Here is a 22,340-nt window from a genome sequence, read left to right on the forward strand (position 1 = left end):
CAGTCCACTGATTTCTCAGCAACAAACCCAAGCAAGCAGACAAAACTCGTCCAGAAACCCTAGTCACTCTCCCCTACATCAAAGACATCTCAAAAATGACTGTCGGACTACTGAGACCCCTTGGCATCACGGTAGCCCTCAAACCCACCAACATAGTAAAACAGCAGCTAATGAACTTGAAAGATCCTATACAGATGACAAGCAAAACTAAAGTCATTTACAAAATACCACGCAAGGAATGTAACAAACACTACAAACAGGCAGAAAACTAGCCACCAGGATACATGAACATCACTAGCCACAATACAACATGACTCTCTCTCACTAGTATCCTTACATACAGATGAGGAAGGACAACACATCCATCCTATGACAAGCCAAACAGACACGCACGTGAATTCCTAGAAGCATGGCATTCCAACCGAAACTCCATCAACAAACACATCAAGTTAGACCCCATCTACCACTCCCTGAGAAAAAGAACAGGAAATGACATCACCATATGAAATAATGTCACCACAGGAAATGACATCACCAACCCCAGGAACTCCCAAACTAGAAAGCAGGAAACACCAGCAGTGCTTCGTCTGGAGGCCCACTGAAGATGTTACTTAGTATGGTGATGAAACGTCTGAAAAATGAACCTTCCAGCTCAGTGAGCAAACCTACATCCAGATCCTCAACCTGAGCTACAAATCTTCCCAAAACTCGCTAGTTTTAAAGATCTCTTGCTGCTGATTAGTGTGATGGAGTCTTCTACATGAGCCAGTATTTTGTATTGAGTAAGCCAGCAATCTATAACCAGTAACATTTACGGAATGTTGCTAGATGGCAGCATTCAGTTCCACTCAGCGAAATGGAAGAGGTTTTGTTGTGAGATTTTCAAAAGATCACTGAAGAGTTCAAATGTTATAGACAGAGTTTGAGAAGGAGACCGAGCAGACGCTGTGTCGGGCGTGTTTTTAGCTGTGCTACTGGAATGCACCTGAAATGCACAGATTTGATGTAGGAGCCTCTGTGAAGTCCAGAGAAGTTGGGGTGGCTCAGAGAGAATTCAGGAGGAGGTTCTAAGCAGCTAAGTGTTGGTGCCTGAGGAGTCCTGGGAAGCTGAGAAAGTAAGAAGGTCACTGTCTTGTTGGGGGAAGCCATAAGAGGCTTGGTAGAAACCAACGAGCACGAAGCTTTCAGTGCAGCTGAGAGAATGGGGGTTGTAAAGCTCTCGAGTAGTTGTTGCTGAATGTAACCAACCACATTTAGAACTTTGGTCACCCCCAGTCCCTCGAGGCAAGAATGGTTTAGTGAAGCTGGTTGTCACTGAAGAACTGGAATCAAAACAGAAAATACTGCAGAAACATAGCAGCACTGGTAGCATCTGTATGGAGAGAGAAACACAGTTAATGACGTGACTCTTCAGAACCAAAAGGGGCTAGGAAATTGTGTTCTTATGCTGTTTACAGAGGGCGAAAAAGAGTAGTGAGTGGAACAGATGTTGAGGGTGCCCAGATTAAAATGGGTAAAGGAATGATAGAGATAAAATCATAAACGTAAATGATAAATCTGAAGAGGAAGAAAGGAGCTACACTGGTAAGAGTGAAGACAACAAGCTATGGTTGGATTAAGTAAGGAATCCAAAATGGTAGATGGAGGTCAAGCTCTGATGTTGTTGATCTTAGTGCTGGGTCCTAGAGGCTATATAGAACTTAAGTGGAAAATGAAATGTTGTCCCTCTAGCTTACATTGAACTTCATTGGTTCCATTTTATACTTCAGCATTTGACAGCTTCTAGCACTCAACATTGAATTCAACAACATCAGAACATGTCCTCTGTTTTCGATTTTGATTTCAAAGCCCACGGTTCCTGGGCATGTTTTGTTTATATCTTAGTGGTTTTGCTGTTAGCAAACTGCACGCATTTTCTCATTTCCACACCTATCATTTACAACTGTTTTACATCTGTGATCCTCCTTTACCACCACTGTCCTCTGCTCTGGACAAACTCACCATTTGTGCCATTTGCACAAATAGCATTAAAACCACCATTTTCTAGCCCTTTCTGTTACAAAGAAGGGTCTTCCCAGAGTCAAAATGTTAATTCTGCTTTCTTTCACAATTGCTGCCAGATCTGCTGAGGTTCTCCAGAAATTTGTTTTTATTTTGTATTTGCAGCATTTATTTGGGTGAAGAGCTGGTGTTACACTTACAAATGAGTAACTGGAGTGAAGTTTGAGTCCAGGGTCAGAGCAAGAGCAGTGAGGATTGAGGCACTTCATGATGGAGAGAAATTGACAAAAGCAATGACTATAATCCCTTGTAAAGTTTGAAGAGAGTTGATGGTTTGCTGTGTCATTAACGTCTGCGGGGAGTTGCTGAGAAATCAGTGGGATTTTCTTTGATCATATTTGATTATTGATGTGTGCTGCTTGACTGTAGTCTGTGGCTCATTCATCACATGTTAATGTTGCGTGTTAGAAATAAGTTGTACGTGTATTGTTGATTGTGTTACTGTTCTAACATTGTTGAGTAAAGTCTGTTTCTTTAAGATCATGAAATCTTGTAACCTTACTCTCTCAGCCAGTTGAAGTGTGTGGTGCTAGATAATCATAGCTGGTTAGGCAGCATCCGAGGAGCAGGACAACCAATGTTTCTTCATCTGGAATCCTGATGAAGAGCTTATGCTCAAATCGTCGACTCTTCTGTTCCCTAGATGCTGCCTGACCTGCTGTGCTTTTCCAGCACCAGACTCTTTGACTCTGACCTCCAGCATCTGCAGTCCTCACTTCCTCGCAGCCAGTCCCATAGATCTCTCACTCTTTCTGCTTTAAAATAAAGGCTGTTGGTCCTCAGTCAGTTCAGTCTGGTCCGGGATAATAATAATGAGAGCCAACCAATATTTATACCTAAACCAACATCACCAAAAACAATTATGTAGTTATTATCATTTCACTGTGTGGGAGCTTGTTGTGCTCAAAATGAGCTGATATGTTCGACATTACAATAGTTACACCGCTTCAAGACATAACCAGCTGATGTGAGGAGTCCACCCATTTATACATGGCTCTCAGTTTGTGTGTATAATGTATATTTATGAGCTGGTCAGTTTGATGTTGCTAATGGCTTTGTCTCCTTTGCTTCAGGCCGAAGAAATTGAATATTCCTGTGAAAAGTGTAATGGCAAAAGTGCAATTGTGACCCACAAGTTCAGCAGGCTGCCCAGGTCAGTATCTGAGTGTGGGGCAGAGCTCTGATCTCTGTTTGGGCACCATGTCTCCAGAAATAAGGACAGAAATGAAAGATGAATGCTCCCATCTCAGCAGGTAAACCAGATAAATCTGGGAGCAATCTCTACTCTGTTCGGAGTGAGGTACACCTACCAGGCAAAGACCTGAAGTGCAGCAGAAGCAGTAGCTGAAGTGAGGATTGGTCCATTGGAGGATGAGGCTGGGAACTTCATTGTGGAATCTCTAAATCAGTATATTATTTTATAATCAATGTTTTCAGTGTATCAATAGTAATGTGATGCAGAAGTTATAGAGAAGGAGGAACCTAGAACAATCAGCATCATTAGGGGAAAATGTACTGAACACACTATTGGATTGAAGAGCCAGGTTCCAGTGGATTGGAAAATGCTAATGCTCAAGAGGGGAGGAAACTATTGGCCAATTAGTTTAATATCAGTCATGGGAATTTGTTAGGATCAATAAAGAAGTAATTACAAGACACTTGGAAAGCCAAAACCTAAAAATAGATTAGGTGAATGAGTCAAAACTTGACAGGTGAAGCTTTTGTAAATTCACTGGCAGGGTTTGGGTATTGCGGGCTAGACCAGCAGTTATTGCTCATCCCTAGTTGCCCAGCAGACAGTTAAGAGTCAAAATGTATCACCTCACATTAAACTCCGCCTGCCACTTCTCCCAACTTTCCAACTGGCTTGTATCTTGCTGTATCCTTTCACAGCCTCCCTTACTACCCACAATTCCCATTAATTTTCATATTGTCGGCAAATGTATAGTCAGGCCTGTAGATTATCAACCAATTCATTTATCTGTATTACAAACAAACTCTCAGTTTAGAAGAATAGAGAGCTTTGTATCCAGTCTGATGCTGTAGCGGCTCCTGGGACTGTTTGGGGACAGTATAGAGGGAGCATTAGTTTTAATTTAAAGAGTAGAGCTTTATTCTGTATCTAATCGTGTGCTGGAACTGCCCTGAGCGTGAGTTTGATGTCAGGTTGTTAAACTCCTGCTCACGTGTACTACTGAAAGTGCTTTGCTGTAATGGCTGCCTGACTTCTTCCTACAGAGTACTCATACTCCACTTGAAACGATACAGTTTTAACGTGCAGCTGTCTGTGAATAACAAGCTTGGTCAGCAGGTGATCATTCCAAAGTACCTGACCCTGGCGGCTCACTGCACAGAGACCACAAGGCAGCCCTTTTCTCTCGGTTGGAACACGCAATCTGCAATGTAAGTGAGGGAAAAATGAGGACTGTTACAGTGAAGAATGAGGTGCATTGCTGTAGGGATATGGTTTCAATAGCCAGGCTGATAGTGCAGGTATGTCTTGTACATCCTGCAATGTTGTTTGGGAATAGTTTGGAGGACCCCAGTGCACCCAATAGGTTACTAATAATCTGTATCCTCAAAAGAAAGTTAAATTTCTTGCTTCACCTAGGCTCAGTGGGTTTGATTCTGTGTCAGAACGGTTTTGATTTCTTTGGTGAGGTGGGCACACAGTCGTACAGAAAAGCAGTTCTGTGTAGTCTTCAAGTTCTTGTGTTCTTGGCTGAGTCGTCATCTCTTTGCTTGCCTGTGTTGTGATGAACCTGAGAGACCCTGTGGACTCTATGAAAGAAGACCAGAGGTCTTTCTCTATTGTGCTGCCCAGCATCTATTTCTCACCCAGAGTTAGAAAGGTTAAGTAGTCACAGGCATAACTAATGAATCTTGGTAACTCTGGCTGAGGGATAAAATGCTGGAGAGGGCAATAGAGAGAATATCCCTTCTTTCATAGCATGGGAGTTTGCTGTGTACAGATTGGCTGTTTTGTCCCCCATATCACAACAGTGATTACACTTCAAAGTGCATTAGGCCATCTGAGCAAGTGAAAGGCTTTGTAGAAATGCAAGCTCTTCTTCCTTAAAAGCAGCCAATGTGTCACCACTGTTCATCTCAGCACAAAGTAATGTATCCTTCCTGACCATTTTGCTCTTCATTCTACTTCTGTTTGACAGCCTGTGCAGAGGTGCTGTAGGTTAGTTTGTTGCCTGATTTCAGGTGGTGGGTTCAGATTTGGGATTAGCAAGTCTTCAACAAAGTTTCTACAGACAGTGGCCAGGATTGGTTTCAACTATATTTTTCCACCAGTTAAATAGCCGCAGTGCAAGTTGCCTTTAATCATGTAACATTTCCCAAGGTGTGTCATGATACTGTTATCAGAAAAAGTAGGGAGTCCTCTATAATTCAGCTTCAAGGTTTTAGTAACACTTGCAGATTATTGGGAAGGAAGTAGCAGTTTGCTTCCTGGGCTGATGTGCAGTCTCTGACATGGCAGCATACCTGGTTGAATGTTTTTAAGACAAAGATAGATTTTTGAACAATAAAGGAATTCAGGGTTATGGTGGGCAGGCGGGTAAGTGGAACTGAGTCCATGTAAAGATCAGCCATGATCTTATTGAATGGCAGAGCAGGCTTGACACACCAGATAGCCTGCTCCTGCTCCTAGATCCGATGTAATATCATCTCTCTGTTTTGAATGTTGCAGATCACGACCACTCAAAACTTCGCAGTCCGTGAACTCAACAACTTCCGCGTCCACGCTGGGGAGGTGAGTAATCACAGTCTGGTCTCAAGTGTTTTGTATCCTACAGTTTGTAGAGTGCAGGAGATTGAGAAACCCAGTAGGAACAAGTAGAGCAAATGAGATGTGGAGCATAGAACCTGGAGGAAATAGGTGAAAAGGATGGGGATAAGATGCAGGGGACACCCCAGATTTAGGGTGGATGCTGAGTGGAACAGTTGAGTTCTGACAGAGGTAGTCAGCACAGGTTTTGAGAGGATGCAGGTGTAGGCAAAAAACCAAAATTATTTGGATATTGTGAGGGCAATGAGTTTCAGCAGAGATTGAAACTTTCCCCTGATGTTTATAAGTAATGCTTGATGCTTCCTTAGGTCAGAGAGGAAACTCCAACTGGGGTTTGTGTTCTCACCCCCTCCTGCAGCAAGCTTGATTTTTGACCCAGCCTCCATACTGGTAAGCTGCTTACAGGCACTGGAACATTTTCTGGCTGGAGATTATTAATTGGCACAGCCATGACCCAGTCAGAGTTCAGCCTTGTAGGATGGTAGGAAAAGGCATCCACTTTGAGCAGTGAGTGTTTGAGTTGTTGGTGAACAGGCACAAGGTGGGTTCCTGCCTCCTTATGTTGCAACTGATTGCTTTTGGCTGCCTCATTTCCAAGTGTTCACCCACAGGAAGTACTGCTTCAGGTCTGCAGTCGTAATCCTGGACTCTGACAGTGAGGAGGAGCAGGTGAAGCGGGCAATGGTGGTCAGCAGGCAGCTGAATGAGCAGGTCCAGCGTGAGGTACAGCAAGAGGAGGAGGAAATGCAGCTGGTAAGTCTGGCTGAAAGCTGAGGATATCACATAACCTACCTCTCTGTCCCTGGGCAAAAAAGAATTCCCATTCATAACTGCTCTTTTCAAAACCTCAAGTCATCCCAAAGTGCTGTATAAACAAAGCAGTACTTTTGAATTGTGGTCACTGTTGTAATCTATGAAACATTAGTTACCTCAAAATGAATTGTTTGGAAGGCATGTTACTCAAACCAGGAGAACAGCCCTGCACTTACAATGGATTGTAACTGCTGTTAAAGCCTTGGCTCAATGTCTCATCCTAAAGATGGCACTGTCAACAGAAGAGCTTCCCCCAGCTCCCTCACCACAGCGATGGGAGTTTTCATTGCAGTCATGAAGTGGACCTTATGACTCATGACTTCGGTGTGAGTACCAACAGCTGAGCAGTGCCACCAACTCCTCTACCAGTGCATTAATTCAGTATTCCCATCAAGCCGCACCAAGGGTCCGCTCCTGAAATGCCAGTCTGTACTTCCTGTCTGCTGATGGTGTTTGTTACCAGCATTTTCTGCTTTGGAAAATTACTGAACAAGCAAGGAAGGAGTTTTTCCTAACTATTTTTGTACTTCTAATTGGAAAATGTAATACTGGTTTTAATTTATATGATAATCCCTACAAGGCCCATGCGGAATCACTAATTCATCTCACTATAGAGCCCTTGTTCATTCCCAAGATATGGGCATCCCCTGGCTAAGCCAGCATTTATTGTCCAGAGGGTAGTTAAGAATTAACAACATCACTGTCTGGAATCACATGTAAGCCACACCAGGTAAGAATGGCAGTTTCCTTCTCTATAGGACATTACCTCCTGGAAGGACAGGTTCAGTATAAGGCTGCCAGTTTGGAAGGTGCTGACTAAGGAACCTCGGTGATTTTCTGGAGCGCGTCTTGTAGTTGATACACTCTGTAACCATTATACATTAAAGGTGATGGGTGGAATGTTAATCCGACAGACTGTTTTGTCCTGGAAGCTGCTTGAGTATTGTGGGAGTTGCTGTCTTCCAGAGATACGAAGAGTATTGTTTAAAACTCCTGACTTGTTCCTTGTAGATAATGATCAGGATTTGGGCAGTCAAGAAGTGAGTTAGTTGTCACAGAATTCCCAGCCTCTGACTTTTTTTTTAGCCACTGGTTCAGTTCAGTTCCTGGTCAGTGCTGACCTATAAGGTGATAGTGAGGTGCAGTCAGTAACTGTAATGCTGCCAGTTTCAAAATCCTGCTATTTGCTCCCCAATAACAAGTGTACCTACACAGTAGGGACAGTGGTGGTCTAAGGTGGCAGCATACCACCTCAGTCTCCAGGACAGTTAGGGACAGGTGATCATTCCTGGTCAGGTTAGCAGTGTCCACATCCTGTGAAACAATAAATGAATTTTTGTCAGTGTGTACTGATCATCTGTACTGATACTCCAGTGAAGCATTGTGGAATAATCTTTACATTAACGATTAGGGGCATGGAACACCCTGCCTGCCACAGTAGGAGACTCGCCATCTTTAAGGGCATTTAAATGGTCATTGGATAAACATATGGATGAAAATGGAATAGTGTGGGTTAGATGGACTTCAGGTTGGTTTCACAGATGCAATATCAAGGGCTGAAGGGCCTGTACTGCGATGTAATGTTCTCTGTTCTATTTGAGCTACTGTAGAAATACAAGTTCTGTGATTGAGGTAATTACTGGACCAGGATGCCATTATATCCTGCACCACATTGATTCATCGTTCCCTCTTTTTCCTCTATCTCATTCTGCACCCCCCACTTCCCTCCGTGCTCTCACTCTCCTGTATCCCCCCCCCCACTTCTCCCCCTCTCCTCCCAGGCACTGAAAGCGAGCAAGCGGGAGTCAAGTCGCCCTGCCTCAGCCTCTGCACTGGACTCCTCGTTTGACAGCATGAGTGAAGACGAGCTGCTGGCAGCCGTGCTGGAGATCAGTAAGCGGGAAACCCGCTTCTCGTTTGGCAAGGCGGAGGAGCAAGAGAAACCGAGCAGCAGCCCTGACACTGGTTTTGGCGATGACGAGGCTCAGGAATTGCTGGAACAACATGAATCGCCAGAACCAGATGGGCCCAGGGCCCCTGTGGAGATGGGTAAGTAGGAAGGTGGAGCAGGGCACAAGGTCATAGAGGAGGCTGAGGGGTGACCATAGAGGTTTACAAAATTATGAGGGGCTTGGACAGGATAAATAGGCAAAGTCTTTTCCCTGGGGTTGGGGAGTCCAGAACTAGAGGGCATAGGTTTAGGGTGAGAGGGGAAAGATGTAAGAGAGACCTAAGGGGCAACTTTTTCATGCAGAGGGTGGTATGTGTATGGAATGAGCTGCCAGAGGAAGTGGTGGAGGCTGGTACAATTGCAACATTTTAGAGGCATTTGGATGGGTATATGAATAGGAAGGGTTTGGAGGGATATGGGCCGGGTGCTGGCAGGTGGGGGTGGCACAGTGGTTAGCATTGCTGCCTCACAGCGCCAGAGACCTGGGTTCAATTCCCGCCTCAGGCATCTGACTGTGTGGAGTTTGCACATTCTCCCCGTGTCTGCGTGGGTTTCCTCCGGGTGCTCCGGTTTCCTCCCACAGTCCAAAGATGTGCAAGTTAGATGAATTGGCCATGCTAAATTGCCTGTAGTGTTAGTTAAGGGGTAAATGTAGGGTAGTGGGTCTGGGTGGATTGCTCTTCGGAGGGTCGGTGTGGACTTGGGCCAAAGGGCCTGTTTCCACACTAAGTAATCTAATCTAGATTGCGTGGCATATCTGGTCGGCATGAACAGGTTGGACCGAAGGGTTTGTTTCCATGCTGGCTGGGAAGATGCTGCTTTGCCACATGGGCGGGTGAGATGTTGAATGATTTTTGAGCTTCACTCCTATCTTACAGTCAGGGGAATTTGCAGGACAGACCATTGTATCCACGCCAGTCAGAAACAGCCACCTGTTTTAATCTCATTTTCCAGCATTTGGCCCTTCGCCTTGAATGCCATGGTATTCACAATATCAACTTTTTTAACAGACATTTATCAGCCTCCACTTTGAAATGAATAACTGACTCTGCATCAGTTTCCATTCGGAGTAATGTTCCTAACATTATATTTACTAATTACTCTGTTGAAAGACTTGGATTTGAGATTTCATGCCCGAGTTGTTTGCTCCCTAACCAGCATAAATAGTTGTTTTATTTTTAATTTACTTGAGTCCTTTAACATCTTAAACTTATTTGAATAGAGCCTGCCGAAGTCACGAAAGACTTTGATGAGAACAAGGAGAATAAAACTCCAGAGGACTCCCAGTGTGAGATGGACTGGATGCAGCAGTATGACCTGGACAGGGAGCGAGAGGAACAAGAGTTACAGCAAGCACTGGCCCAAAGTCTCCAGGAACAGGTTAGCACTTGGAAGCTCTGGCTATATGGTTAATATGTGCTTTTGATCAGAAGGAAGTTTGGATTTTTTGTTTGCCAAAAAGCCGACCTTATGAGGCTTCCATTACTTGACAGGCTTGGGTTATCAACATCCCGAGAGACCATTACCGGCACCTGGCAGTATCATTGGCTCAAATTCTGGAATAGACCCTAAGCTTGTGACATTTAAACCTAGTATGCCCTGTTGCTCTCCATTTGCCTGACTTGTGTTATTTGATAACAGTGTATGTGGAAACCACGGTGAATGCTATTTGTCATTAACCCAGAGTCATTAACCCAAATTGCTAAACAAATTCTCTGTGATTTGTCAGGAAGCGCGAGAAATGAAAGAAGATGATGATTTAAAGAGGGCAACAGAGCTGAGTATCCAGGGTAAGGTACCACTGACCTGCAGTAGTTTTTGCTTCATTACTGTTTTCAGTTGTGTTTGCTGATACATATGTGTCAACTGGTTTTTCTGTCAGGTTTGCAAGCAGTAAACAATGGTTGGAAACATTGCAAAAAATGTTACCTTTAGATAAATTCATGGGATCCTTTCTCTTGACATGTAGACTCTCGGTTTAAAGTCTCACCGAAAAGACAAGACTTTCAAAAATGCAGCACTGCCTCTGCCCTTGACAGAGTTACTCATGAGCTCTGTGCTATGCTGGGGTATCAGTTGTCATCACTTGTGGCTTGGGTGAGAGTGTCACAAACAGAATCAAGGTGTACTATATTAGGGCTCTTGTGCAGTGGTAATGCCCCTACCTGCGTTCAAGTCCTACCTGCTCCAGAGGTGTGTAATAACATCCTTGACCAGGTTAGAATCATAGAATCCCTACAGTGCTGAAAGAAGCTATTTGGCCCATCACGTCTGTGCAGACCCTCCAAAGAGCATCCCACCCAGGTATAGACTTCCCCTCTCTCTCTCACTTTGTCTCCACCCTATTCCCCTTAACCCTGCAGTACCCTTGGCCAATCCACCCAGTCTGTGCATTCCTGGACATTGCGGGGCAATTGAGCATGGCCTGTCCACCTAATCTGCACATCTTTGGATCAATTAGAAATTAGATTAGGTTAATTAGAAATTACCATGAGAAAGTGGGAACAGAGCACAGGGTTGGACGATCAGCCATGATCATATTGAAAGGCAGAGCAGGCTTGATAGGCCAAATGCTGAAAATGTGTTGCTGGAAAAGCGCAGCAGGTCAGGCAGCATCCAAGGAACATGAGAATCGACGTTTCGGGCATAAGCCCTTCTTCAGGAAGAGCCAAATGGCCTACTCCTGTATGGTATGCTTCTATGATTCTATATATATATATACACGTTATGAACTATATTAACAGAATTAAGGATTTGCTTCTCCCTGGCATGAGCTATGTCTTAAAGACCATTTTACATTGAGGTGAAGTATACTTGGGCAAGCCTCTTATTGCATAAGTCTGGGGTATGATACTGGTGGCCTGTTATTTGTCAATAATTTAAAAGGTATTTCAAAGTAGGTATTGAATTAGCTAAAGGGGAGAGAGTAGTGATGTTCAGTTATTTATCTCACAAGTGGGCAAAACTCTCCCTCCGGGCTCAGTGTTAGAACCAAAAGTAGAAACTGCTGGAGAAACTAAGCAGGTCTTTTTTTTAAATTTCATTCGTGGGACTTAGATGTTGCTGGCTGGGCCAGCATTGATAGCCCATCCCTATTTGCCCTTGAGAAGGTGGGGGTGAGCTGCTGCTTTAAATTGCTGCAGTCCACTTGCTGTGCGTTGACCCACAATGACCTTAGGGAGGGAATTCCAGGATTTTGACCCAATGACTGTGAAGGAACGGAGGTATATTTCCAAGTCAGGATGGTGAGTGGCTTGGAGGGGAACTTGCAGGGGGTGGTGTTCCCAAGTACTTAATGCCCTTGTCCTTCTCGATGGAAGTGGTTGTGGGTTTGGAAGGTGCTGTCTAAGGATCTTTGGTGAATTTCTAGAGGATGCAATGGCCTAGTGACATTACCTCTCTACTATTAGTCCAGAAACCTATTATAATATTCTGGGGACCTGGGTTCGAATCCCCCACAGCAGGTTGTGGAATTTGAATTCAATAAAAACTATCTGGAATTAAGAGTCAACTGAAGACCATGAAACCATTGTCAGTTGTTGGAAAACCCCTATCTGGTTCACTAACGAGCTTTAGGGAAGGATATCTGCCAGTCCTTACCTGGTCTAGCCTACATGTGACTCCAGACCCACAGCTGGTTTACTCTCAACTGCCCTCTGAAATGTTCGAGCAAGCCACTCAGTTGTATCAGTCGCTAGGTCTGGCAGTGTCTGTCGAGTGAGAAACAGAGTTAGTATTGTTCTAAAAAAGAATCATATTGGATTTGAAACATTAACTTTGTTACTCTCTACAGATACCACAGACCTGCTGAGGTTCTCCAGCATATCCTGTGTTTGTGTCCAGCATCTGCAGTATTTTGCTTTCATTAGAAGCTCTTTACCCCATCCTTTCCAAACCAGTTCTGCAAAAGCAACAAATAAATGTGCAACATAATCTCTGTACTGTGCCTCTCCATTCGAAGGAGGTGAATTCAATAATGGATGACCCACAGAAAACAAAGTATGGACAGATAGTTCTTCCTGAAACAGCACTTTGTGAGACTTGCTGTATTCTCATTTTTTAATTAGTGGTAAAGTGATCTTTGTTTTAATTCTCTTGCAATGAAATCATCATAAATCGTTTCAGAGTTCAATAACTGCATTGGTGATCTTATGGGCTCAGATGAAGATTCTGGCAATGAAGAAATCCTGGACATGGATTATAGTGAGGTTGAGGCTGAGGAATTAAAAAGAAATGCAGAGGTGAGGTGTGAGAGAGTGAGAGCACATGTGAACAGTGTGCAGTTGGGGAGCTGTGGCTAGCAGCCATGCAAATCTGTCCATTAGGAAATTCGTGACATTGGAGGTGCAGTGCCAAATTGGAGGGTACGTCAAGATCCTCCCCTTGCTCTTTCCCCCGACCCCTCCATTCACCCTGACCCTGTGGGATTGGGAAGTATGCTGTCCTTCTGTCAAGATCCCTAACCTCCAATTTAGACTTGTATTGCATAGTCAGTCTGGGCAGAGCTGCTGCAGATTGTGGCTAATACTCTCAGGTGTTCTGTCTTAGAATAGAATGTTCACAGCAGAGAAGAGGTCATTGTCCATGACTGCTTTCTGCAGGATCATTGAGGCTACTCCCACACTCCTGCCCTACAATCTTCCCTCTTTTTAGAATCATAGAGATGTACAGCACAGAAACTGATCCTTCGGTCCTCGTGCCGACCAGATATCCTAAATTAATCTAGCCCCATTTGCCAGCGTTTGGCCCAAGTCCCTCTAAGCCCTTATTATTCATGTACCCATCCAGATGCCTTTTAAATTTTGTAATTGTACCAACCTACACCACTTCCTCTGGCAGCTCAGTCCATACATGCACCGCACTCTGCGTGAAAATGTTGCCCCTTGGGTCCCTTTTAAATCTTTCCCATCTCACAGATAATGATCCCAATCTCATTTGAAAGCCATAATTCAATCTACCTCCAACACATTCTCAGGCAGCACATTCCCAATCTAACCATCGCTGCATCCAAATGTTTTCCTCATGTTGGCTTTGGTTCTTTGTATTGACTTATTATGGTCAATACTGTTATCTGTTGAGACCTTTTACTAACTGGGTTTCTGTTCCTGCAGACAGGTGAACTTGCACATTCTTACCGGCTAATCAGTGTGGTCAGTCACATCGGCAGCTCCTCCTCTTCTGGTAGGTACCAGATAGTTGTTCATTCTTTTTCAGAAAAAGATATGGGCATCACTGGCTGGGTCAAGAGTTACTGCCTGTCCCTAATCACTCCAGTGCTTTAACCACCACAATCCATCTGGCATGTTATACGCGCACAGTGCTGAAAGGGAGGGAGTTCCAGGATTTTGACCTAGTGACATTGAAGCAACAGCGTTATATTTCCAAGGGAGGCTGGTGAGTGTCTTGGTCAGAAGCGTGTGGATGGTGGAATTCTTGTGGACCTGCTGCCCTTATCCTTATCTGAAAAATATGATTTGCAACCAGATTAAATCGTAGCGAGTTGTGAGAAGATTTGTAGCTCAGGTTGAGGTTCTGGATGTAGGTTTGCTCGCTGAGCTGGAAGTTTCATTTTCAGACATTTCGTCACCCTACTAGGTAACACCTTCAGTGGGCCTCAGGCGAAGCACTGTATATGATCCCTGCTGTCTATTTATATGTTTGGGTTTCTTTGGGTTGGTGTTGTCATTTCCTGTTCTCTTTTTCTGGGTGGTAGATGGGGTAGATTAAATGACATGCCTGGCCAATATAACCTGGGATTCGGGGATGATGTGGATTTGTATCTGTGATGAAGTATTTTGTGTTAGTTGTAAAAGCAGAGAAGGCTACAAATCTCTGTCGAAGAGTCTTTGGATAAAGTTAAGGCAACACTAATAATCCAGAGACCCAAGCTAAATGTAAGTGTGCTCGCTGAGTTGGAGGGTTTGTTTTTAGACGTTTCGTCACCATACTAGGTAACCTCATCAGTGAGCCTCCAGTGAAGCGCTGGTGTTAGTGACCCAGTTTCTGTTTGTGTATAGGTTTCCTTGGGTTGGTTTTGTCATTTTCTATGGTGATGTCATTTTCTGTTCTTTTTCTGAGGGTGGTAAATGGGGTCTAACCCGGTGTTTGTTGATAGAGTTCCAGTTGGAATGCCATGATTCTAGGAGTTCCTATGCATGTCTCTGTTTGCCTTGTCCTAGGATGGATGTGTTGTCCCAGTCGAAGTGGTGTCCTTCCTCATCCGTATGTGAGGATACTAGTGAGAGAGCGTCCTGTCGTTTTGTGGCTAGTTGGTGTTCATGTATCCTGGTGGTTAGTTTTCTGCCTGTTTGTCCAATGTAGTGTTTGTTACAGTCCTTGCACAGTATTTTGTAAATGACATTAATTTTGCTTTCTGTCTGTATAGGGCCTTTCAAGTTCATTAGCTGCTGTTTCAGTGTGTTGGTGGGTTTGTGGGCTACCATGATGCCAAGGGGTCTGAGTAGTCTGACAGTCATTTCCGAGATGCCTTTGATATAGGGGAAAGTGGCTAGGGTTTCTGTACGTATTTTGTCTGCTTGTTTGGGTTTGTTGCTGAGAAATTAGTGGACTGTGTTCATTGGGTACTCATTCTTTTTGAATACATTGTATAGGTGATTTTCCTCTGCTCTTCGTAGTTCCTCTGTGCTGCAGTGTGTGGTAGCTGGTTGAAATAATGTTCTGTTGCAGCTTTGTTTGTGGGCGTTGGGATGATTGCTTCTGTAGTTCAATATTTGGTCCGTATGTGGTGTTTTCCTGTGGATGCTGGTTTGAAGTTCCCCATTGACTGTTCACTCTACTGTGACATTTAGGAATGGCAGTTTGTTATTGCTTTCCTCCTCTTTAGTGAATTTTACGCCAGTATTATTGATGGTCTCAAACTTTTCCTCTAATTTGTTTCTCAATCTTCTCAAAACCCACTAACCCAAGCTAAAGTTCTGAGAATGTGGGTTGAAAACTGATCTCCGTAATAGTGACCATGGACCATCCTGGTCTGGCCTATACGTGACTGCAGGCCCACAGCAATCTAGGTGACCCTTGACTGCCCTCTATAATTGCTTCACGTGGGCTGGGTACCTTTCGGCTGCTGTGGATACAAGTAAGTGAGTATATTGAGACTAGAATGCTAGATTCTTGGACACTCAATCAAGGGATATAGAGAATAGGCATTAGGTTAAAGAATGGGCTATGATGTTATTGAATGGGTGGAATAGATGTAAGGGGCTGAATAATTAGCACCTCATTTATTGTATAGCTGGTTGACCACTCGTGACTTTTTATTTTGTGAAGGGCACTACATTAGTGATGTGTATGATATAAAGAAGCAGACCTGGTTGACGTACAATGATCTGGAGGTATCCAAGACAATGGAAGGCACAGTGCAGTCAGACCGAGACAAGAGCGGCTACATCTTTTTCTACATGCACAAGTAAGAACTTGATGAGTCAAACCCCCTTCACACATCCTCATGAGATCAACTGTACACCTGCAAATCTGGCTGATGGGCAGTTTTTCCCTTTGTGCTTTTTTGCTTACAGAATAATATTTGTCTTGACTCCTTGGCGACGTGGCCACTTTGTTCAGTGGTTAGCTTAGTTTGAAAGTCAATGCTGACTTCAATCCACAGAATTAACTGATCTGAGGAGGGACCGTAATTGTCTCTTCTGGGTTAGGTGAAAGAAATCAAACATGTATTCCACTGACAATTACTGAGGGATGTATTGTGTACTAATTTGCCTGGACCCCCATCCTGTTGTTGTAGTTGGCTTCCTTCTCCAATCCCACCAGCCGATTCCATGCCTGTTCCTGTAGTAACTCACTCCTTCCACTTCAACCCAAGTCAGTGCCTTTCATTGCATTAAACACTCACTACCCTGAACCTGTCGTTGCTGTAACTCTCTATCCAAATCCTGCTCTTGTTATTGCAGTGACTTCCTGCCCCAATCCCATACCTAGCCCATGTAGCAGATCGTATACTTGTAGTGATTGAATGATAAATATTGGCATATTTCCTGCCAACTTGAGCCCGAGAGAGAGCAGTGTTAGGTAGCGGCTCCTGTTTTGCAATACCTGAGGTGTCTTGTGTGTTTGTGGTGCAAGTTGGAGGCAGTGTCTGCAAGACACTCCTTTTCTCCTTGCATACAATGCTGGCTTGGGGACAGTTCTGTTACTAATCTTCTCTGTTTGACTTTGCCACAGAGAGATACTGGAAGAGTTGGCGGAGGAAGAGGAGAAGTGCTCACAACCAACTGGTTTGGACTCCAGCAGGCCTGTGTTACAACCTCTGTGACGATGTGTGAACTTTAATACAGGAGCTAGTTCTGCTAGCACTATACTACCAGGGACTAAATGTCACTTACAGCTAGTCCTGGGATAAATACCTCCTAAAGTAGTGATAGATCTTCACCGGGCTGCAGTGATCCAGGGCCTTCACTTGTTTGGTTATTGAAGTCAGGAAATGGTGCTGAAGGTCAACATTCCAAGTTGATTGTGCGATGAACTCATTCTTCTTACAGCCAGAAGCCTGAGAGGGTTACAGAAGTCCTAGACAATTACTGGTGTCAATCTGTCACTATTTCCAAAGATTTTCAAGGAATTCAAGTTGGAATTGTATCACGAGACTGTTTCGATTTAAGGGTTTATGATTTTTTTTTAAAACAGGAGAAAAAAAAATAATATATGGTTCTAAAGTTGCTGTTCCTACCCCGAAAGAGGTTTGTGTGTGCCAACTGAAAAGGGAGAGTGGATCCTGACCCAAGTCTCCCTGTGACACACTCACCTGAGACTTAGAGGGTTTAGGTTTGGTTTTTGTATAGTCTAGTTATAAGATGTAAGTTTTTTTGGTCAGCATTAACACTGTATTTACATGTGCTTGGGGGTGTGAGACTTTTCTTTCAGATGGGCGGGCAGGCAAAGTTTGAGATTCTCACGTAAACAGTTTCTGTGGCTTCACTTTGTCAGAATCCTCACCCCCACCCCCGCACAGTAAGCACTATTCCTACTATTACAATCCAACCCCCTCTCCTCTGCCTTACTTATAAAGTTTTCGGAAAGCTTGTAGCCCTGAGTGAGGTTTCCTTGAGACAGTGGAGAACTCCTACTTTCAAAGCTGTCTTAAGTTGTAGCAGTGTCAGTTACACTGGAATTGAATTATTTGTCCAAACACACACAAGCTCAAAGTCCTTGTCTGATCTGAGATTATTCCTGTGTGAAGAATAAGCTTTTCTAAAAATAAGTTTGTGTTGTAGGGCTGTTGGAAAGTTGTTTTGGTTGCTGATAACTTGCTGCCTCACTTTGTCAGGCTGAGGGATAAGCCTGTGGTTCAGCCTCATTATTTCACACTGCACTTTATTTTCCCCACCCCTCTGTGCTTCTTGAGGCTAATACACTGGAAACAATTCCCTCCTACACCGTGCCTCTCTTCCCAAAGCTCCCCTCTATCCATCTAAAACCAGAAACTAGGCCCCTGAATCTGCTCAGAGAGTGTGGGGGGATAGTCAAAAAAAAAAACTCGCCATCAGTTAAGGGCTTTTCTCACTGCAGGTCTAAGCTCCCTGAGATTCTGTCCTTTCCTCCTACCTGGGCGCTGGGCGCAGTGTTTGTACAATTAAAGCATCGAATAAATTATTAATTTTTTGAAAATAATGCCGTATCTAAAGCACCTTTTGAGATGTTGCAATGTTGACGTTTTTATGGTGGAATTAGCTACCATCACCGCAGCACTCAGCGAGAACCTCTGCCTTTGATTTTTAAATCACCTTGTGCTTTGAGTTCACCACTGCTAAGAAACTACTGGCTTTGCTTTTTGTATTAAGGAGTGTGGGAGAGGTGGTGTGAGTGTAATTACTGCTGGACCTGACCTAATGGGCAGCGAAGAACACCAAGCGATGCTGGATAGCCTTGACGCAGACCCTGCCATTGTCACTGGAGTTCCTGAAAGAGGAACTGACAGGACATTATCACTGACAGATCTCATCATTACAGCAGGTCTGTCTGCATGCTTGCTGCCCATTCTCTTGCATTGGTCAGGTCTTGCAGCTACAGTTCAGTCTCCACAATCTGGCTTGTACTCCAGTGCCCCAGGGCAGTCTTAACTACAGTTATTACGTACCCAGGTCACCTTGCTTCAGGGCGCTCTGTTTGAATGGTAACCAGAAAGTGACAACCTCTCAAATTGCTCTCCGTTTAAAAGAACACCAGCTTAACACCAACACAATTGGGAACTGTTTCCCAATTTCTTAATAATTAATCTAGAAAATGACGAAGAGATGAAGACACTCCAACTCCCTGGGGTGTACCTTACACCAATTGGGGATTAGCAAAATCTGCCTGTTGTTTGAAAGTGCTGGTAGGTGTCTTAAGTTCTCTGTCTCAACAACTTCGCTCAGTCTATTCCACAAGCACCAGGAATGGTGACTACCAGCTAATTTTGGTTGGTGGGAAGGGTCTGTCACATTGTCTCAGCACAAAGGGATTCTGACAGTCAGGGAAGCGCTTTGCTTGAGGGGGAGGGGTTGTTGGGATTGTAATGCATGTTTTGTCCCTCTAGAACTCCAGTTGCTTGTTTTTTGATCTTCTCCAGCTCCAGTCAGTCAAATGTTCAGTTCTCTTCCCCCTTCACTTGGTGTGATACAACTCTCCACACTCAAACACAGTTTGTGGATATCAGACTTGTAGAATTACTAAGTCTCTGGCTTCAAAATATCTTAACAATGTATGTGATAGACAGCAGAACCACCACGCGTTAGTCCTCATTTCTCTCCCACTTCCCTCTTCCACCACTTTTGACTTGAGCATAAGTAGCACCCATTCAGAGTATTACAGACTGCATGCTCCCGAGCAAATGAAGGGACTTGGTGATCAGAAAGCAAGTCAGTCCGGGTATTACCATGCACCATTTGTTACTGAGGACCTGGATTCATGAGGTTTACCTAAGGCTTTCCTGGTCTGATTCTAAAATCCAATGCTTTGGATTTGGGAGAGGGTCTTACTAAACCACAGCTTGCTGGATAGCCTTCCCCACTCTGAAAACCATTGAGTTTTGATTCCAAGTCCCAAATGCAATGGTATTAATTACTTTAATAGTGAGAACTGCAAACTGCTGGTTTCTTTTAGTCTCCACACTGTCAGCGAGCTTTGCTTTGGGTAGGAACATAAATCAGAGAGATTTCCCTTGGTTGGTGTGTCAGCCTTCTCCTCCTTTCAGAACTTACACCAAAACAAGGGACCTGAGGGTTTATCTGTAAAATCCTGTCAGTCAGTATAGATTATTCCATTCCTCCATGTATGCAGGTTTCTCTGTTCCTCTTCCTCAGGGACTATCTGCTCCCCATTGTTTCTTGGGAAGGTGCATTCAGTGAATGTGTCTCCTATTATCAGAATTCCTCTGTGGGCATATTTACCCTGGGAAATGGCTTCATGAGCAATCACCCAATTGCTTTTGCAGACCCCTTGATTTAAACGACTATAGGATTCTCTGAAAAGTAACCATTGATTTTTCTTTTAACCTGTGTGGGTTATGGTGAGTTGGGTGTAGGGGAGAGTTGAAATACACACCCCCTCTCCCCTTTCCAACATTGACTAGATTGTCGCAGGGCTGGGCTTTCTGAGGCAAAGAGAAAGATTGCGAAGTTTCCTGCCTTCTGCAGGTGTGACGCCAAATCGCCTGTTCTCCAGATTCATAACTGCGGCAATGTCAGGCCAACAATGCTGATCCCAAGCCAAGCACAGACTGGAAGCTAAGTGAGATAATGCCCCTCCTTGGGCATGGCCGGGGCAGGGTCATGCAGCGTGAGCTGCCAGCTGTTTGGCTTTTTGAAATTTGTCATGAACTTGTTAGCTGACGGTATATTTTGTTTGATTCTGAGATGCTCCGTGGCTAGACCAATCCAGTATGACTGGTCGTATTTATAGAATATATCCAGATATTTATGTACGTAAATGAAATTAATTTCATGTCTGAGAAAAACATCATTCTTGCAAGGGATGGACATTTCTTTTTGACGGAAGGGCTCTGTCCACATAACCTGCCCCAACCTTTATTAGATGCATTTGATTTCCTTTGCTCAGAATTTATGGCATTTTTTTCTTCAAGTGTGACTGAGAGCAGCATCCCTGTGTTTTGAAGTTTTTTTTCTGTGTTTTAGCAGATCAATTTTTTTCCTGTGATGATTGCTGCTGTCCCTGTGATTTCTTTTTAAAAAACACAGCTCACGCAGAGATTTGTGACAATAAAAGATGATTCCATTCAAAAAAGAAGTTTGCTCTGCTTTAAGAATTTCAGGTTGGCTTGAAATGAATAGTAGGTATTTGTGGGAGGGATGGACCATTGTACTCTGCATCAGAACGCTACTGCCTCACCCAGGAACTCATGCTTTACTCTATAGGACACCCATCTTGCACAGACATTGAATGTCATTAGCAATGCACCACATTCCTGCTCTTCTGGGGAGTTGCTGGATAACTATTCTCTCCGAATGGCTAAAGTTTCCAAAGCAATTGTCAGCTAGAGGTGCCAAGTGACTGCTGCATCTGGGTCTCCTCCAGTGGTCTCCAGCATCAGAGATACCAGTTTTCAGCCAACTTAATTCATTCCACATGATATTAAGAAATGGTTGGAGAAACAGGATAGTGCAAAGGTCGTGGGCTCTGACAACATTCCAGCAATAGCACTGAATACTTGTGCTCCAGAATTTGCCGTTCCCCTAGCCAAGCTGTTCTACCCAACGATGTGGAAAATTTCCAAGGTTATGTCCTGTGTACAAAAAGCAGGACAAATCCAACCTGTCCATTAGTCTACTCTCTTGTCAATAAAGTGATGGAGGGTGTCAGCAACAGTGCTATCAACCAGTACCCGCTCAGTGATGCCCAGTTTGGGTTCCCCCAGAACCACTCAGCTCCTGAACTCATTACAGCCTTGGTTCAAACATGCTCAAAAGAAGCTGAATTCCAGAGGGGAGGGGAGACTGACAGCCCCTGACATCAAGGCTGCATTAGGAGGAGTGTGGCATTGAGGAGCCCTGGCAAAACTGGAGTCAATGGGTATCAGTGGGTAAACACAGTTGTTTGGAGTCATATCTGACACTTTGGAAGATGAGTGTGGGTGGCACCGTGGTTAGCACTGTTGCCTCACAGCGTTAGAGACCTGGGTTCAATTCCCGCCTCAGGCGACTGACTGGAGTTTGCACGTTCTCCCCGTGTTTGCATGGGTTTCCTCCGGGTGCTCCGGTTTCCTCCCACAGTCCAAAGATGTGCAGGTCAGGTGAATTGGCCATGCTCAATTTCCCATAGTGTTAGGTAAGGGGTAAATGTAGGGGTATGAGTGGGTTGCGCTTCGGTGGGTCGGTGTGGACTTGTTGGGCTGAAGGGCCTGTTACCACACTGTAATGTAATCTAATCTAATTGAGGGTCAGTTATCCCAGCTCCAGGACATCAATTCCCAGAATGGTGGGATTACCTTACACTGAAAGACTGGAGCGACTGGGCTTGTATACCCTTGAATTTAGAAAATGGAGAGGAGATTTGATTGAGACATATAAGATTATTAAAGGATTGGACACTCTGGAGGCAGGAAACATGTTTCCACTGATGGGTGAGTGCCGAACCAGAGGACACAGCTTAAAAATATGGGGTGGACCATTTAAGACAAAGATGAGGAGAAACTTCTTCACCCAGAGAGTGGTGGCTGTGTGGAATGCTCTGCCCCAGAGGGCAGTGGAG

General features: G+C 44.2%; 1 protein-coding gene across 1 annotated transcript in view; it reads left to right on the forward strand.

Annotated features, from left to right (window-relative positions):
• Nucleotides 1–17,492, forward strand: part of LOC122551839 (ubiquitin carboxyl-terminal hydrolase 37) — a 64,540-nt gene extending 47,048 nt beyond the window's left edge. Inside the window, exons 14-24 of the mRNA XM_087989407.1 lie at nucleotides 3,135–3,214; nucleotides 4,300–4,464; nucleotides 5,762–5,824; nucleotides 6,472–6,613; nucleotides 8,455–8,722; nucleotides 9,847–10,004; nucleotides 10,354–10,414; nucleotides 12,750–12,865; nucleotides 13,736–13,805; nucleotides 15,912–16,050; nucleotides 16,821–17,492. Of these exons, the coding sequence (XP_087845533.1) occupies nucleotides 3,135–3,214; nucleotides 4,300–4,464; nucleotides 5,762–5,824; nucleotides 6,472–6,613; nucleotides 8,455–8,722; nucleotides 9,847–10,004; nucleotides 10,354–10,414; nucleotides 12,750–12,865; nucleotides 13,736–13,805; nucleotides 15,912–16,050; nucleotides 16,821–16,911 (1,353 nt within the window). The 3' untranslated portion in view covers nucleotides 16,912–17,492. The remainder of the gene's footprint in view (nucleotides 1–3,134; nucleotides 3,215–4,299; nucleotides 4,465–5,761; nucleotides 5,825–6,471; nucleotides 6,614–8,454; nucleotides 8,723–9,846; nucleotides 10,005–10,353; nucleotides 10,415–12,749; nucleotides 12,866–13,735; nucleotides 13,806–15,911; nucleotides 16,051–16,820) is intronic.
• Nucleotides 17,493–22,340: the final 4,848 nt, after the last annotated feature.

This window comes from Chiloscyllium plagiosum, unplaced genomic scaffold (assembly GCF_037043375.1).
Source record: "Chiloscyllium plagiosum isolate Xiang-an unplaced genomic scaffold, Cpla_swu_hap1 HiC_scaffold_7, whole genome shotgun sequence".
Classification (NCBI taxonomy): domain Eukaryota; kingdom Metazoa; phylum Chordata; class Chondrichthyes; order Orectolobiformes; family Hemiscylliidae; genus Chiloscyllium; species Chiloscyllium plagiosum.